General features: G+C 27.0%; 1 protein-coding gene across 1 annotated transcript; it reads right to left on the reverse strand.

The window, feature by feature from the left end:
• Positions 1-304: 304 nt before the first annotated feature.
• LOC136089876 (uncharacterized) lies at positions 305-1,045 on the reverse strand. The gene has a single exon (XM_065815969.1). The coding sequence runs from the start codon at positions 1,043-1,045 to the stop codon at positions 305-307; it is 741 nt and encodes a 246-aa protein (XP_065672041.1).
• Positions 1,046-20,278: the final 19,233 nt, after the last annotated feature.

Here is a 20,278-nt window from a genome sequence, read left to right on the forward strand (position 1 = left end):
TCCATTAATAAAGTGTTCTCATTTTTGTCCCACAACAAACCAAGAATTTTTGAATAACGTTTATTTTGTTCATTGATGGTAACTTCATGATAGTTCTCTTTTGAATCATTGTTTTCATATACAGAAAAGTTCGAGTGCCATTTGTGAAGCTGGAATCCTCCCTTTTTGAACAAATGAATGGCTGTTTGTTTCGATTTTTCGACACATTCCAGGTCAACTACCCCAGTGATTATATCATCAACATAAATGCCCTTGTTGATTATCTGAATTTCATTCTTTTTATGCGGATAATGTTTTTCATATGTCAATAAATGATTACTCCTCCAAGAATAAAGGGACTAGATGCGCAGCCAAACGGGATTCGAGTAAATCTTAGAGTTATTACTTCTTTACTTTTCAAGTCCGAAACCCAACAGAAACGGAAAACATCACGATCTTTATTATCAACTCTTATTTGTAGAAAGGCTTGTTTAATGTCTTCAGTAAGACAAACAAGTTGCAATCTGTTTTGTAAAATAACATTGAGTAGTAAGGGTTGCAATGGAGGACTAATATGTAAAAATTCGTTAAGTGAGGGTGATCCGTACTCTTTAGCTGACGCATCAAAAACAATCCTTAGTTTGATTGTTTTGGAGTTTTCTTTTATCACTGCTCGATGAGGCGTGTAGAATATTCGCTTGCCAGTTGGTTTGTTTGGTGCATACTCAATTATCCCATCCTTGAGTTGTACTTGAATAATATTGTTATATTTTATGAGATCGTTTGGTTTCTTTTCCAGTTTCCTTAGTAAACTATGCAACCTTGAGATGCTCCCATCTGAATAAGATTCCAGTTTTGAACATTCCCATTTCCTCGGTAATCCAGTGTGATAAAAACCAGTTGAGTCTTGTTGTAGCTGTTCTTTAAATTCTTCATATACTTCATTTAGATTCCCTTCGCTTTGATCTTCTAGACCAAGAACATCCAAGCTATATAGTTCTTTGTAACAGTCGTTGGTTGACTTTGTAAAATATAAACAGTCCGAGATGCTTTGTCCTGGTCCCATAACCACTCATCCAAATATGGTTTCTTCTGCAATAGCTTCTCCATCATTTCCAGCCCTGAAACCTTTCAACTTTATTCTTGCAATATCACCAGCACCAATTATAAGATGAATTTTATGAATATCGTAATCATCTACATTATAAAAATGCAATCTCTCTAAGTGTTTGACTTTTTCTTTTTAGGACGGATATCCTCGGATTTTGTAGTACTGTAAGCACTTTCCTTTCTAACTTGTAGAGTTTAATATCAAGGCTGTTGCGTCCGTTTATTGAATATAGAGTTGTGTAGAACAAAGGACGGTTTTGATGCACTGATCCAGTCATTTTTTCAATGTTTTTCGATTCCCATTTATTTGGCTCAAACTTTAGGTACTTGATTAGCGTAGATGAAGCATACGAACTACCAGCTCCCGTATCCAAGAGTGCTCTCACTTTATATTTGCCAACGTTCACAACAACTGTGGGATGAATAGTTTGCCTTTGTATCCAGTCATAAGGATACCCTTTTTTGATTCGTCTTTATTAACCCCAGTGCATATAGATGAATGATGCCTTCCTTGACAATGGTAGCAAGAACATTTGCTACAACAGTTGGATACTGTGTGGTTTGCTGACGTGCAGTGGAAGCAGCAATGGTTTTCTTTAAGATATTGTTTCCTTTGCTGTGTTGAGTGAAGTTTCGTACATTCGTGACTGCGATGATTTTGCGAACTGCAGTAGATTCAGCCAATTTTTCTAGTTTCGTTATGTTGGAAGTGTTTTTCAATTTGATTTTTGTGCTCCCAATTATTGTGGGGTTTTGAATTTTCTTTTCTGATATTATTTCTTGGGTGTCCAATAGATGATTCTGGGTTTTGTAACGTATATTCACGTAGGGCATCAATTAGCTGTTCAAAGCTCCATTTCTGCCATTTTGGATCTGTTTGAGTAATATCAGCTTTAACAGGGCTAAGTTTGTCGAGAGTTTCGCGTACCAGTATTTCGGATGTCTCCAATCTGTTTAAAGTTTTCAACGAGTTTATGCTTACATTTAATTTTCTGTAAAAATTATGCATTTGATCCACGTCGGTATTTTTTAAGTAGGGAAGATCCATGATATCACGACCATGCTGGCGTATAATTTCAGAAGGGATTCCATATTTTTGATTTAGAAAAATTTTTGCTTTTTCATAACCATTTGCATTAAAAGGGAGTCCAGAAATTTCCTCTTTCGGCGTGTTTGATAATAGTTCACGTAAGTATGATAATTTAGTTACTGGAGGATAGCTTGTGCTGTCAATTTCTGTGCTGAATTATTCCCAGAACCGCACCCAATCCAGAATAGCCCCATCAAATTTCGAAATTTGTAGTCTGGGAAGTTTTGCTTTACAATCATTTGTGTGTGCACTGTGCATGCTTTTAGTTGTTTCTTGCTTTCGTTCATTTAGTTCTTTTTTTTCACGAGCAATCTCTTCGTGTATCTTCTTCTTTTTTGTAATTTCTCTTTCTATACGGTATTTTTCCAGTGAGGTCAGAAGTTCGCTTCGCTGTTTAATTAAGTTGTTCTGTTGTTCGTACCAGTTGTTGATTTCTTCATTGTTGGCATTTTCTTTGTCTCTTTTTAACTCTTTTATCCAGGCCAAGTTGCTTAACTTTTGTTAATGTTAGTTCCAATTTCCTTGATAGTTTAGCAATTGGATCTTCGCGTTGCTTAGAAGGCATTTTAAATTCTATAGTAATCTTTGATTCCTTACGTCAATTGATAGCTTGTAGAGTGTTCAGTAGTTTCCAGCGTCCTGGCAGGGTTGCCACTTTGTGTTGTGAATATTTCTTTGTTTTTAAACTGACTTAGGAAGATCGACTCAACGCAATTTTTGTAACTTTTTTTTATATATTCTTATTAATATAACAGCGTTATTTATACTAAATCTGACATAGTTGGCAATTATCAGTAACTAAAATTAAGATAATAATTACCAACTTTCTACCATATATAATTACTGTAAAAATACAGTTGTCGTGTGGTTTAACAAATGTTTATGACAAAATAGAGCAAGTTATAATAACAATATTAAAATAAAATTTTATATATTGAATAAATAAAGTAAGAATTTTAAAAAATTAGTTTTAAAAGTTTATACAACGTGTTCATTATATATAAATAATCATTATATATAACGAGTTGATAAATACTAAAATAAAACTTCTAAAGTAAAATATATACTCTAAAACCACCTAATTATGGATAATACCTAGTTACGGATGGTTTTATAAAAAGCTCCGTATCTTTTATGTGAGGAGCCCATCTGCAAAAACGCGCAAAATTAAAAAATTTTTGAGTTAATTCCGTTTTCACATTCTATATACTAAAATCTGTCATCTATATAAGTATTACACCAATTGAAAGTTTTTTTGTTTTAAAAAGAGACAAAATTTATTATTTGCGTATTTATGTTGGTACGCAACTTAAAGTTCAGATTTTCGTGGTTTTCTAAAAATCAATTTACTCAGATTTAGCGTGTTTTGCAAATGGGCTCCTCATATTATATTGAATTTTTTAATTAATTTTTTGATAATTAAACTTCAATACACGAAACATCTAACAATAAAAAAGATTAATTCGAAAATATATTTACACTCGTGTTTGTTTCCAACGTGAAATCTAAAAAAATTAAATTAACAAAAATATGAGAAAAAAGTAACTTAGTTTTGTAAATAAAAATAAAAGTTGTATAAACAATATTTTGTGCCAAATTTTACGCTGATTAATATTATGCAAAACAATTTAAATATTGTCAATATTTTTTGAAATAAATTCAAAATATAACAAAACAAGCAAAAAAATAATAACTCCGGATAATTATTTTTTGATTATATATATAAAAAGTTTGATTATATATATATAAATTATATATATATATATATATATATATATATATATATATATATATATATATATATATATATATATATATATATATATATATATATATATATATATAATTATATATATATATAAACTTTTGATTATATATATAAAAATTTTGATTATATATATAAAATAATAACTCCGGATAATTATTTTTTGATTATATATATAAAAAGTTTGATTATATATATATAAATTATATATATATATATATATATATATATATATATATATATATATATATATATATATATATATATATATATATATATATATAATTATATATATATATAAACTTTTGATTATATATATAAAATAATAACTCCGGATAATTATTTTTTGATTATATATATAAAAATTACATATATATATATATATATATATATATATATATATATATATATATATATATATATATATATATATATATATATATATATATATATTTATATATATATATATATATATATATATATATAATTCTATATATATATATATATATATAATTATATATATATATAATTATATATATATATATATATATATATATATAATTATATATATATATAAATTTTTGATTATATATATAAAAATTTTGATTATATATATATAAAATAATAATTCCGGTAATTATTTTTTGATTATCAAAAAAAAACAAAAAAACTCGAGACTCATTGTTCCATTGAAAACATTGATCGAATAGAAGAGCCCATTTGTTTATTTTATTCTTGTGGTGTTGATTCGGTTAAATGTGTGCAACGTCTTGTCGTTGCACACGTTTTAGTATTTTTATTTTTTTGAAACTTGTTTTAATATGTGAGTTATTTAATTTTTACTTCAAAACGTCCGTAATTAGGTTTTATGGTTGATAAAATAAAAACAAGTTGATACACTTTTTTTTTAAATATCCCATTTTATACAAATACTCATCATATAAAACAATTTAAAAAAATGGTAATTAAAATAAAATAAAACTTCAAAAACACATTTAAAAAAAAAATAAGTAAAAAAAAAAAATTTTCTGAAGTAAGTAAATGTTCGACTAACTTTTAAAATTAAATATACAAAATACGTTTGTCTTTTTAAGTCGAGCAAAGGCTGTTTAACTAAGTTTTAAAAAGATTTTATTTAGGCTATACTTTTCTTTTGTCGTCAAGAATTCTGTTCCATAGACGAGGTCCTCTATATAAAATTAAGTAATCTGTTTTTTTTTAGTGCTGACTAAGGTAAGTTAAAATTGCGAATAAAGCACCTCGTTAAGTATCTGAGTAAATTTTGAAAAATGATTGTTAAAGAATTTAGGGATTATGCTGAAAAACTTTTACAAATTAATTACATGCAAACTATTGCTAAAATTATCAAATTTTTGTGCAACTCTTGGGCACAAATCTTGGTGCGGGTGTCTGCACTAGCGGTGCCGTCCACTATTTTGCCTGCAAAAGTAAAATTTTACTATTCTTTGAAACTTCTTTAATGAGCAAACCGGCTATTTCCAGACATCAGATAGTGGTTGAAAGTTTAATAATGAACATTACGTAATGCGACTACTCATTACGACTTACTTATTGCATATCTAATGTTTTAATCCAGTTGCACTGCTTAGGGGAGAAATGAGTTATTATTTTATTAGGAGCCAATACTTTGTTAGGGGTAAACCGCGGTCATATTTTGTATAAAGTTAACGTTAATATTTTTTGTCTTCTCCAAAAAAAAGGCATGTTTGAATTTGAGTGTCAAGTATAAAACTCTTGTCCAACTTGAAAGTTTATTTTTTGCGAATTGTTATTATACCTCAAATGCATTGAAGAACTACTTTAAAAACAAAGATTTTTAGTAAAGACATGCAAGAAGAATTAGTTTTAATGTAGAAATAAAAAGTGTTTGAGAAACAACAATGACTTCCAACGTTCCATATGAAATGCTTCGTCATTATTGGAAAATGTTGTTTGATGAAAATATAAGGATGAAATATTTTATTAAAAGATTTTTCTCGGACAAGACATTAAAATAATTTATTATATATTCAATGACCCTCAATTTAAAGCATGTTGATTTATAACTTTTGAAATCTGAGAACAATTAATAAATTTTTATTCCGTTCCACTTCACCACTTTGTTTTCTATTGATTATGCTCAACATCTACAAAGAAGTAGTCTATTAACATCAAAGGACTCCAAATTCTTTGATACCTATTTTTCATTGCCGCATTATCTTTAAGAAAACGGTTACCATTTTCATCGCTAATTGCACCACAGATATGGGGAAAGAAGTCAAAATGAAAGTGCAGATATCAAAATCTAATGTTGTAGCCTATTTTCCGATATGCTTACAGGATTTTTGTCACAAAATCTTCAGACGATTATGATATTTTATTTCCCAAAATATTCTCAACCACTTATTTGAAAGATCTCTAGACACTCTTTTTAAAATCCCAGAAAATCTGATACAAATGTTGTTGTAATTGTAATCAAGAGACTTCGGGGAGTGGTTTACTTTTCTTTTGAAGTACTCCTTATTAGTAAACCCAGTAGGCACGCAACGTTTTATTCACGTTTCAATCACTTGTATTTTACGTGACCTCGTCCAGGTGACTATTTTACGTGATAAAAACTTGAAAGTCGCCTTTCCAAAATATCGTTGGTTTTGGAACTTTTTTTATTCGTAATGAAAACCTGTGATTAGAAACTTGGAAAGATATTCATTATTATATTTACTAATTTTTTGTAATATAGTTTATATATTCATTATTATAATTATTTTTATTTTACTTTACTGATAACATAATTTTTGTTGTTGCAGTTTTATAATAATCATAAAAAAAAATGTCAGTCTTTATAATAACTTGTAATGTCGCATCTAAATTAGTAAAAAACACTTATCTAACTTTTTTCTTCAACTTTAAGTTTCACCATTGCTGGATCATCAGGATGAGTTATCTTCAGGAAGAACTCTTCCTGATGATCCAGCAATGGTGAAACTTAAAGTTGAAGTAAAAAGTTAGATAAGTGTTTTCATTAAATTATTATTGCTCTGTTCTTTAAGAACATTGAGCCCTCTATTTGTAGAATACTATATTTATATATATATATATATATATATATATATATATATATATATATATATATATATATATATATATATATATATATATATATGTATTATATATATATATATATATATATACATACATATAAATATATATATATTTATATATATATATATATATATATAAATTATGTCAGTGTATTCTACAAATAGTGTGCTCAATGTTCTTAAAGAACAGACCAATAATAATTTAATGAAAACACTTATCTAACTTTTATCTTCTAGAGGATAAAAGTTAGATAAGTGTTTAGTGTTTTTACTAATTTATATATATATATATATATATATATATATATATATATATATATATATATATATATATATATATAAATATATATATATATATATATACATATATATATATATATATATATATATATATATATATATATATATATACATATATATATATATATATATATATATATATATATATATATATATATATACATATAAATATAAAAATATATTTTTATATTTATATGTATATAATATAAAAATATATTTTTATATTATATACATATAAATTTCTTTCTTGCCTTAGTTTCATATTTTATTCTTTATTTTATACCTTAAATTTGAAGGAACCTTAATAATAACTAAAAAGTGTTTTTATGATTTATATTATTAGAAAAGTGTTAATTTAGGTGTAATTTTATAAAATCTTTATTTAGACTAAATAAATTTTTTATAAGCCTGAATAAATCTTAATAATCTAAATAAGTCTAAATTTTTCACAAAATTACATTCTTACCATTTCACATGAGTTTTTAATAAAGAATTATAAAAAAACTTTTCTAACAGTTTTGAAAATAGCTATAAATTTGGTAAACTTAACTCTCAGTAGCTTTTGAGCTTTTTTGAACATTACTTATATTATTAGTATATTATATCATTACTTATAAGTTGTATATGCTCTTCCATATTTTCATTGTATTGTGGTCTATACATATACTTTTTATGTGATATATATGTTCTTATGTGTTTTTTAAATTAAAACTTACAAATATTACCTTGATAAATTTTTTTGTATATTTAAATTTCCCTTAAGTAAGTTAACATATATTAAAATTAGTATGTATTTTTTGATTTTAGAGTCTATAGACCTCTTGTCGCTTGTTCTTAGAAATGATATTGATAGTTAAACTCTGAAACCTAGTGTTTAACTTTTGAATCATAAACTAAGGGACAGCAAATTTGGAACTAAAGAATTTTTTTAATTGGAAGGAAAAACATTTATTAACAAAAAAAAAGCTTGTACTTAAGGCTAAGTTGCAATTTTTTTTATTATACTAATTCACTTCCAAGAAAGCCAAAGGCAGAAATTAATTGAATAAAAATTTACTAAGAAAGTGAGGAAAAGGGTTAACAGGCAACTTATAAAACTTATTTCCAGAGCTGAAAAACATGCCTTTTAGAAATAACAAAATCAAAATTTCATGACTTACTAGGACTATTTTCCTATTTTTTAAGGATATTTGATTTTAAAATTCCAGCATATTACCCTCCAGAAAAAAAAATACATGACTTTTCCAAGTTTTACCTAAAAAATTTTTAGGATTTTTTTTAATAGTCAGAGCATCTTTTAAATGAAAAAAAGTATTTGAAAAGGTTTGAAATAATAATTTCACCTAAAACTCTATACCAAAAATCTAATAACTATATGATTGAGGATTTTACCTTTCTACAAAAGTTAAGTCATAAAATATTTCTTAAAAGTTAACTTTATTAATAATTGGTTTTTTAAGTACTAAAAATCTAAAATTTGGCTTTATTAACATGACAATAAAATATCATCAAAGGAAAATGTCACATTTAAAATAATGTCTACTCCTTGTTTAGCTTTTTTTCAATCAAATCAAATTCAGTATCTTCCTATTTTGCTTTAACTTTTTTTAACATAAATTTTTTTTATCAGACTCTTTTAAAAGTGTAGATTCTAGTTACTCTTTCAAAAGTCACTTTACTTTTCTGCATTAGTGGCAACCTTGTCAGACTTGTTTGATAAGAAATCAATTTAACTTTGAACAAGTCTGCAAACAATTTTTTGCTTTAATGCCACATTTTTTTTCTTTTTAAATTTTTTTCTTTTGTAAGTTTTCACAGTAGCAACTGCTTGCTTCTCCTGCATGATGCTGCATCTATTTGCCCATTTTAATGCTTTTATGTCAAGTTGAAGTCTTTTATGTCAAGTTTAAAAATAAAGCGCATCATTTTTTGTCTTTGACTATATTACCAAGAATTTGACTATATCACAGATATGGTAAAAAGAGTTTCAAACAGATAAACTTTTGGTACCATAAATGGTGCCAAAAGTTTATCTGTTTGAAACTCTATTTAGAAAGGTGTTTAATTCCTGATACCATTTCAAAGAATTTTAATTTTGATGGTAAAATAGGATCATGTATCGTTGCTTTTCATCACTGACAACTTTGGTTAACGACTCCAAGTAGTTTAATTTTTTCAAGACTACCATCAAATGTTGTTTAGTAGAGTTTTTTGTCCAAAGTTACCCCACTGTTCAAAGAACAGTGGGGTAACTTTGGACAAAAAACTCTACTGAAAAGAGTTTAACTCAAAGTTTTTTTTTAAATTTATCCACTGTTCAAAGAAACAACATTTCACGGTACTAAGATATGTTACACGTTTTTTGTAATCATCAAGAAAGCTTTTTATAAACAGTTTTCACTTATGCACCACCAAATTATCAAATTATAGCTGATATTAATCAACCATATATTTCTAATTATGTCTTACAATCAAAGATAGTTACTTGTAATATTAACAATTTCCTGAATAAACTTACTAATTCAAAAAATTTCTGCCTGTGCTGGCAAGTGATATTTGTTAAATACCAGATGAGCCATTTTTACAATGCAACATAAATTTTATCATTTAATATAATTAATGAATATTTCACATATAAACACAACACAGAAAATAGAAATTAATTCTAGATTAAAAATACGTCTCTTCTCTTACCGTTATCATGTTTCCTAAATTGGTTACCATAGTTTAGTGTTACCCTTGCTCTGACACTTTATGGAGATTCTGATGTAAATTGAACACTTTATGGGTTGCTTTTTCACAAGTTAGCGTTGAGAGTCAACTGATCAACAGAAAGTAGGTCAAATCTTGTATTATGAAATGAGGCTGCTTCTTAATTCTATTTAAAAAATATTTCTGTTTGAAAACTTTCTGGCAAATTAATAGCTTTTAATTAAGATTAAGACATTTTTTGGCAGATAAGAGGTCCGGAATCTTTTTTTAAACACAAACTACCATGCAATTCACATGAGGTTGAAATTATTAAGTTTTAAAACCCTTAAAGTCTTATTATTTTTCTTTTGAAATTTTCAAATTTACAAACATTTTAGAGCTTCAAATCTTCAGAATCTAGTTCGATGTATATTTAACATGAAAACCATGAGGTGAAATTATTTTTAAAACATTTTTGATATGTATACTTAAATATAGACCCAATTAGAACACAAAAAATTTTTTCATTACAAATAACAAGTTATAGATAAAATGATTAAAAATAGAGCAATAATAAAAGAAACATTTTAGAAATAATAAACAAAAACTTAAATAGAAAACTTACCCTTTAGTTACTTTTCTTTGTTATAGATTTAGAAATACCTTTAGGTTTTTAATATATATCAGCTTCTAGTTTATGATTCGAAAGTTAAACATCAGTTCCTGAAGTTTAACGATCAAAATCATTGCTAATAGTTTGAAGTTGATGTAGCAAGGATATTCTGAAGAATCTGATTTTATAGGAAAGGATTTTAATGCTCTGATGCTTTAATCTTTTTAAAAATCTTTGTGGCTATGAAAATAACCGTTTTAGAAGTGATGCTTTTAGCATTTGTGCTAAGCAGGTTCGGATAAAGCTTTATTGGTTTACTTTCTATAAACAAAATAGAAAATTGTTTTACGTTAGCAACTTATTATTTGCAAATCTTCAATAAAGTTATGATCCACAAAATAAGGACTATTTGTTATATCATACTGCATTATAACCAACTATCCTTGCAAACTTATTTTATAGTTTTAAATTAATGATTACAATTTTGGTAATACATAATTATGAAACAGGAAAAACAAATATTTACAAAATCTAACACATATTTTCTTCTTTTTTATCTTTATTTATTCTTTATATTTCCTAATATTAATTTTTTCTTTGCTATAAAACAATTATTAAATAAAATATACCTAGATATATATTAGATATAGCTTGACTAGCAGGGATAGGAAGTACCAAAAAAGACGCTTTCAAAAGTTAATAACCACTATCTATTGCTGGACTTTGTGCCAACAAACTCTAAAAGTCTATATAATATAGAAAATCTCAACATTTAAGCTATAGAAATAACCAATTTTTAACCTGAAGTAAAAAATGCTCAGTTTTAAAACATTAAATTTGGTGTTATTTTCTTTCAATGTAGCCTCTCAATTTATTTTAGAGCTCTTGTTTACCAGGAACATATAGTGATTAAAAGTAGTCTTTTTTGTGACATCTTTTCCCAAAAAGTACTCAAGTACTGCATTTAAAATGTTTTTGCATTGGTATAAATTTAAATAAATATTACTTCATTGTACATCCTTTGAAGCAATCATGAAACTCCAAAGCTCATCTTTTTTTTCAAATGCACTTTGAGGAATTCTTTCACATTCACGATGAAACCAATTTTTGCAATTAAAACATTGAGCCATTTGCCTTAAAAAATTAATACTTATTAATTATTTCAATAAATTTAAATCAATGAACATGCAATTTAAAGTCATTGCTTTAATGTAAAATAAAAAATGCTAACAAAAATTTTTGCAGATACACTTAATACCAAAGATAATGCTTATGTTAAAAATCTAAAATAATCTTTTCAACTTATGATTTATTAAAATTAAATTTCAAATTTTAGAGTAATGTTAATGCAATAATATACCTATTAAAGATTTGTTCATCTTCATTTGTTCACAACATACGACACGAGCAATGCAGAGGGATGCAGAAGTTCTTTGCTAAACATTTTTTAAACAGTGAGGGATTTTCAGTGACTGGAAATACATCTAACTGGTTCTTTTGTATACAGCTTAGGAGATGATTTCTCATTTGCCCTTGTTCAAACATAATGGAAGTTGATGGTATACTTTTATTTTCTAGGATTTGTTGAGCCTAGGCAATGGCATACAATCCGCAATCCAAAAAATTAGTTTGTTGTTGAACAGGTAATACTTTAACTAATATATACTTTTTCTTGCAATGTAAAATAGAACATATTTGCTTTTTCGTCTTGACAGATATAGAGCTATAGAAAAGGCTGTCAAACATAGAAATCTCACCTGGCTTACCATTGTATGTGCTCACACAAAGCCAGTGAAGATTCCCATCATGAAGAAGTTGAACAAAAGTAGTAGATTCATATGTGTTAAAGGCATTGATTTGACCCTTAATGGGATCCTGTAAACCAACATTAATTTTTAATTGAATCACCATCATTTGCTGGCTAAAATGAATAATTTTGTCATTAAGCTTTTGACATTTTTCAATTTCAAATAGTTCAGCTTCACCAATCAAGGACGATTTGAGACTTTGAATACATTGAAACTCGGTTTGAAATTGAACATCATTATTAACTTGGCTTAAGGTGGTTTGAAGGTGTTTGTTGTTTTCAATAGATGTAGTTTCTTTAATTGACTCATGACTAACTGTAAAGATTTTGTAATTTTCTTCAATTAAGTAATCAGTAACAATCTCAGAATAACAAGATTCTGACTTTTCCACTTTTACACAAATTTCTTTGGCAGCTTAACATAAGTCATATCTAGCACCAACTCGTTTCATCATTTTCCTTTTTCGTGTAACTGGGATGTTAATAAGTTTTGGCAACTTTGATTCAGACTTGCTCCAAGTTTCTGGTTTAACTACTGGATGAAGAAGAATACCTGTTTCGGTTGGAAGACTTTCAGACAAGCATTTTTTAACTTTTAATAATTCTTCAAATAAAGTATCTATTTTTTGTGAGCCACATAAATATGACAACTGACTAATTTCATGCAATAATTCTCTACATTCTGCCGCAGTGTGGTAAGTAGTTTTAAATGGTTGATTATTATTAATTGGTAATGTTTGCCTAATTTGCTTTGAATCAACTATTGTCTGTGGTGCTGCATTGTCATTGATGACATTTGTGGAATCGTCTACAGAATAAACGGAACCCGGACAATATACAATATTTGTTACACTACTTTTTTCTATCAATAAATCCAAAACAAAATAAGGAGAATTCTGATAAGCCATACCAAAAGCAGACCAAGATAGATTTTCTTTTAAGAATATAGCAAAAAAATGCTTGCATGGATAAGCAGAATTAAACCATGATGGACAAGAAATTGGTAAACGTTCATCATCACCTAGATAGCACTGATATATTACCCGACTGTTAGACTTCAATGACGCAACATTGTATAACCTATCTGTCACAGCATTAATTCCTGTAAGATCTACACCATGCAATTTGCCAATCATTCGCATGCAATGATTAACCAAAGGGCATGGACGATTAATTAAATATGTTGGTATTTTCTCATGGTATTTTCTGTATGATGAGTTTGCCCTTGTGTTTTCATTGGCATAGCTAAAATATGATTGCTTTTTACAGTGCAGTATATAGAGTTCTTGAACCTCCAAAAGGCATAGAAAGACAGTTAGACTTAAAAATAATTTTTAAAATCTCACAATATCTATAATATTTAGGAGAATATTATTTATTGTTACCATTGTTTACTGTTACTATTATTGTTGAAATAATTGGTAGTATCTATAGAATTGACAATAACTGACTAACCTGTCATATTTGCGTGGAAGGAATTCTTTAATGCATATGCTAAGCATAGCGGTAAGGGAAGAATTTTTTCTTTTTTCTAAGAAACGGTATTAAAAACTTTGGTTTTGACGCTTAATTCCGTTGTTGGTATTCACATTCAGCAAGAGTCTATCTAGTCTGTACGCGGATACCCATCTCTAAAATTAAGCAAGTTAAGGATAACAGAAAAATAATTTTGACAGATCATGACATAAATATTAAAGTTGCAAAATATGTGTTGTAGTCTTTACAACTTTTATGCTAATAAAGTTGCTTAGCACCTTAGCATAAACTTAATTTATTTTGATAAATATATATTGTGATACTAACATAACATCCATCCACCTTATATTTTACCTCAATTTAATATATTTCTTGTTCCTCCCTTGAAAAATCAAAATGAAAATGAAGTCAGTGGAAAAATATTTGTAAAAATAAATTAATCAACTGGAATTCACAACATGGTTAGTTGCATGTTTTAGGAAAACTTAACTATTTTACATTCTAAAAAACATTAATACGAACCTTTTTGATACACAACCAAGTATTTTTTAAATAATCTTTTAGTTTTGGATGATTATTATATTCAGATGAATTTTTTAATGCTTTTACAGCTTCTTTACAAATCTCAATTGTTTTTGAATGAGCTATTCGATGTAACTTAACCTTGACATCTTTCTTGACAATTAAACACCCATTACTAGATTTTGATAGCCAACGCTCCCAAGCTTGCTCACAATGAAAATCGCATATAAATACACTACATTCTACATTAAAAAGACAACAATACTCCATATAAAAAAACTTGCTTAAAGAACGTATTCATTCATCATTGATGAACAATAACAAGTAATTAATATGATAAAATGAATAATTTCTTTCTTTAGTCAACACATTTTACTACTTTTTTGGTTTTTGAATGACTAATTACTACATTTACAACAGAAACTGTTTTTGTTTAAAGCAAGCAAAAACAGTTTCTGTTGTAAATGTAGTAATTAGTCATTAACCAATTTTCTATCTATTTTAGCTACTACAACTTTTTTTAAATGAGAATAAAAAAACATGCAGAGCGATTTTTTTCTTCTACTTGACTTTAAATTTTATAAAAGCTCTTATACTTTTATTATATACAATTATATTATTATCAATGAGATGATAGTGGTGCAAATATCACAAGGTAAACATTTTAATTACAAAGTTTTATAAACAAAACAGCTAAATAATTAAAAGGCAAGTTTATTTGTTGGAAAAAATACTTTTTATAAATAATTTCTTTAACCAAGAACAATTTTTCATAACACAATGGTTGACTTTTCCAAATAAAATAAATATTGAAACTTTAATAAAATATCTTTTATAACAAATTTTTTTACCGGAAAACACTGATTCAAGTGAATTTATATTATTTATATAGTTTGAGTAGTCTGTCATGAAGTATTTAGGTTGGAATGAAGGATTCCATTTTTTAATAAACGTTAGTGCTTCTTTAATGGCTTCTGTTGTTTTCGCATACAAAAATGGCAACTATTTGATGATCAACATTTGTTTTTACAACTAGGAAGAAGAGAGGAAGTGCATATCGAGTAGTTCGGAATGTTGCATCAAGAAATGATAGCTCATTGCCATAACGCATAAGTAACCTTCTTTGCCATTTATCTTGAAAAATGAACAAGGACTTTTGAAGGTCTTGATTATTATCCTCTGAATTGTTTTCACCTTTCGGACGAAACTTTATAAAAGCTTCTTTATAATTTTCTGCCCATTCTGCTACCTTTTTATTTAAACACTCTTGGTCTATCAGGGAGTGACAAAATTTTTTTCTAGCTTTTAGCATATGGCTGAATATAGTTTCATCCAGTGGGAAAAAGTGTTTGTTTGATTTATTTGGCATACTTCCTGAACTAAAATTGATGCGAACAAAGTTCTCCAGATGCTATCTCATCTCTGTTACAGTATTAACTCTAACTTTAACTAATTCTCTAATTTCGATAATAAGCTCGTCTGAAATAGGTAGAATGAGACCTGCTGCCTTTAAAAAGTATAGTTAATTGCTAAAAAGAAGTAAACGACACAAAATATTGTTAAAAAAATATGTAATAAAACATCTCACTTTATTGACACAATCATATTTTTGTTTCCAGTCAAAGCTAAACAGAGTTTTTTCATGTGTCTTTCCTGAGCCATTCAGAATCTATATCAAGCATTAAAAAAATGTTTAAATAAATGTTTAATGACACATATAAGATTATGCGATAATAAACATTTATTATAGAAAAATTATTAATTTTTTATTGATTAGACATTTTATAAAAGGGTTCTAGTAAAGTTTAATATATTGATCAGATTTACATGGACAAATGGCAAACTAATTTAAGCAGATTGCCCAATCTATTAACAAAAAGAGAGTCAACTCTCTTTTTGTAACTAAAACTTGTTACTTTAATCAAGAATTTTCTTAATTGTAATCATATTATAAATTACGAGTTACTCTAGTTATAGATTTAAAAATATATATAATGCTATCATCTTGGCTTGTTAAAAAAAAAAAAGTACTAAACCTTAAACTCCGGAAATTCTAGTATTTCTTTAATATAAACCTTTACAGGGCAATCAAATTTCTTTGTAATCTGCACAATATTTTTATGTTTTCTACAAGAATGGTCTTTTGCCTATATATTAGAATATATATATATATATATATATATATATATATATATATATATATATATATATATATATATATATATATATATATATATATATATATATATATATATATATGTATGGATTCATGTATGCAAGTACGTATGTATTTATGTGTGTGTGTGTGTATATATATATATATATATATATATATATATATATATATATATATATATATATATATATATATATATATATATATATTTATTTATATATTGTAATTAATGTATTGTATATTGCAAAATAGTTTAAAATGAACTGCAAGCATATTAATTTTAACCCCTTAATTCTAAACATATAATAATGGAGAAAAGTAAGTAAACCAAAGAAGCTTTCTCTTACTTATGTTCTGATATGGTAAAAAATAAAAATTAATAAAAATATCTAATTGATAAAAATATTTGATTGATAAAAAATAAATATCCAAACAAAATTATAAAGATTAAGGCTTAAAGATTAACGCTTCTGCAAGTAATTATTTTTATGACTTTTTAATAGAGTTATACTACCTTTAGCTTTTATGACTTCTGCAAGTCAACATGGCATCGCTTCAACTAATTTCTTTGTTGCATCTGAGTTGATATCAGCCCAAGTTTCTCAGAGCATGATCTTTAGCTCATTTTTTCTTTTTAGACATCGTGTGCCACATCTTTTATCCAGAATAGCACTGAGATGTTTACTTGGATTAAGATCTGGACTTTGCGCTGGTTGTTCAAGTAACTCGATTTGCTTTTGAATAAAAAAATCTTTAGCTTTCTTTGACGTATGTTTAGGGTCATTGTTTTGTTGGAAGATAAAACGTTTTCCTAATCGTAGTTTTTTAGTTGAAGCAAGAAGATTTTTATTGAGAATATTAACATAAACCTCAGAGTCCATAATTCCATCAATAAACTCCAGTTTTCCAGTTCCGCTCCAAGCCATTGATCCCCATACCATAAGATTGCTTCCACTAAATTTTAATGTGCCTCGAATACAACTGATTGTGAATGCTTCACTTTTTTTTCTCTATACTTTTTGAACTCCATCAGACTTCACAAGATTAAATTTTGACTCGTCTGTCCAAAAGACTTTCCTCCAGAATGATACTGGCATATTTACATATTTTTTAGCAAATGCAAGTCTTCATTTTTGATGAATTTTTGAAAGGAATGGTTTCTTGCACGGAACTCTTGCTTTGAATCTACTTCTTTCAATTGATTTCGAATAGTACATGATCTTACTTGCAACCCAAAATCTTTCTCAAGGAGGCTTGACACTTTTGGTGCTGATAGATTCTTTGCACCATCTTGACAATTTGTCGATCTATTCTTGATGTTGTTTTACACCTAGCTCCGGATTATGGCTGATTTTGCACATATTCAAACATATTATACTTTTTAATCGGATCACTGATGGTTATTAATGTCATTCCAGTCACTTTATTTATCAACCTAAATATTTTACTGCTTGAACAAGTCAATAATTGAATTGCGCTGAGCTTGGCACCATTCCTTGATTTTAACTCACATACTTAACCCTTTATTGTTCGAATATTGAAAAAACTATTAAAGAAATTATTTAAATAGTTTTTTTAAATGAATATTATAAAAAATATGAAAAAAAAATTTTTTTTTTTTTCAAGTACAGTAACACCTAAATTTTAATTGTTGCTGTTTACAACATTGAACGATAAAGGTAATAGACAAAAATTTTTAAAAAGATTGCTTTCATGCCATTATCTTTAAATATGTTAGCAAACTATATATAGAACTTATTAAATAAAACTTGTTCAGATTACATGATATTTTCAATCATAAAGTATTTACTACATCGAGAAATATATTTAACTCAGCAAAGAGTTTCCGGGGCGGGGTGGAGGGCAGAGGTCAGATTGACTATGTGAAAATCAAAGAAGCTTATTTAACCTATTTAGCTTATGTTAAATAAAAAGAGAATCAAATCTAAGTTTTAACAATAACATCCTTTGATCTTAAAAACTCTGTGCTTAACATTCTTTTTTATGAAATTCTTGAAAACAGTTTTTCCCACCTGTCAAACATAAACATAATTTGCACTTGGTGCAGTATACACAACTGTAACCAGTCAGACAATATCTGCAGCGATTCTTATTTTTTTTAAATATAAGTAATTATTTAACTTAGCAAGTAAAATTATGTAATAAAATAAATACTTTGAAATAAGACATTAAAAACAAAAATGATTAAAAGACACTGCCGCTATTGTTTAATGTTGCGGTTCAGCAACAATTTTATTTACCCCAGTTATACCCCAATTCAGCTTTATACACAGAGCCTAATTTTAACACATTTAAAACAACTATACACTTGTAATAAATAAAAAAATAAAAGAAGAGAAGAATTTCAATTAATTATCAGTTTAGTAGGGCAAAAAGTTGCATGTACTTTTTGCTTACAAAAGTAACCCAAAAATATGGTAAATTTACCCCAATTTCAATTAGCGCAACAATCACAACATTGACTAGAATAAGAAAAACAAAGTTGGATTTATGTAAAAATATCACTAAATTGATAATTTATGGAACTGGAATCAATTAAAATCAATTCAAAGTTTTTGTTGCCATATGGCAACAGTGAACAATAAAGGGTTAATAATATCAATGGTAAATCAAATGAATTTAAAAAAATATCAGTTATTAAATTACTCTTTGTAAAACAACAACATTTCTAAAAGTATTGATTTAAAAACTTTTTTTAATAGTCAATTTCAAAACTTCGTTTATAAAACAATATGTTCAGATAATTATATTTTCGTTGAAATTTTAACACTTCTTCGGGAATTATTAAATTTTAGCAACGCAATTTAATTACCCTTGAATAATTTTTTGCTAGATAAAATCATGATTAAACTTGGTTTTAGAATAATTATAAAAATATTTATCAAAAACATGTTTTTTAGAAATAACCTGACAAAGTTTATTTTTCACAATAAAATGTTTTATTCGGATACTTATTTTCCTGACTGTATATATAATTATAGATTTAATATGTACTTTCTGTTTTTGATAACATTTTTGTTTAGCTTAATTTTACCTCTTAATATCTTCTATTTAGATGACTAGAATTAGTAGCTACATAAAATGGCAATCAGGAGAATAAAATATTCGCAGATTTGTACTCGTTGGAGATGTCAAAAGGGGTTTGTCCTCAACAACAGTATGAAAGCACCTCTGATGACAATTATTCAATTACTACAATTTTACGAATTTAAAGTCTGGCTTAGGTGAACCAGAAAATAAAACAATTAACAAGGAGCAGTAGATGTAAAAGACGACTTTGGCATCACCCTGAGGGTCTCAGGACACACCTTTCTCGATGATTTATGACAACGATCATGTTTTGGGATAAAGAAGGAAAACAAACTAATAAAGTAGTACCAGATAGTGATGCAATAGTTGAAGGGTTAAAATTAACTGTTATAATTTGCATATGCGATATCAGGATTCATGCCTTGTAATAAGATAACAGTTTGGATTTAGCAAAGTCCCATAGCTAGATGAAAGACTCAAAATCATTTTTTTTGTGTTACAGTTAGAGGTAGAGGTATTATCTAATATATTGTTTAGAAAGAAACAATAAGAGGCTGAATGTTTAACCAATTGATAAAGGTAATGTGGATTGGGGCG

This window comes from Hydra vulgaris, chromosome 13 (genome assembly GCF_038396675.1).
Source record: "Hydra vulgaris chromosome 13, alternate assembly HydraT2T_AEP".
In the NCBI taxonomy this organism is placed as follows: Eukaryota; Metazoa; Cnidaria; class Hydrozoa; order Anthoathecata; family Hydridae; genus Hydra; species Hydra vulgaris.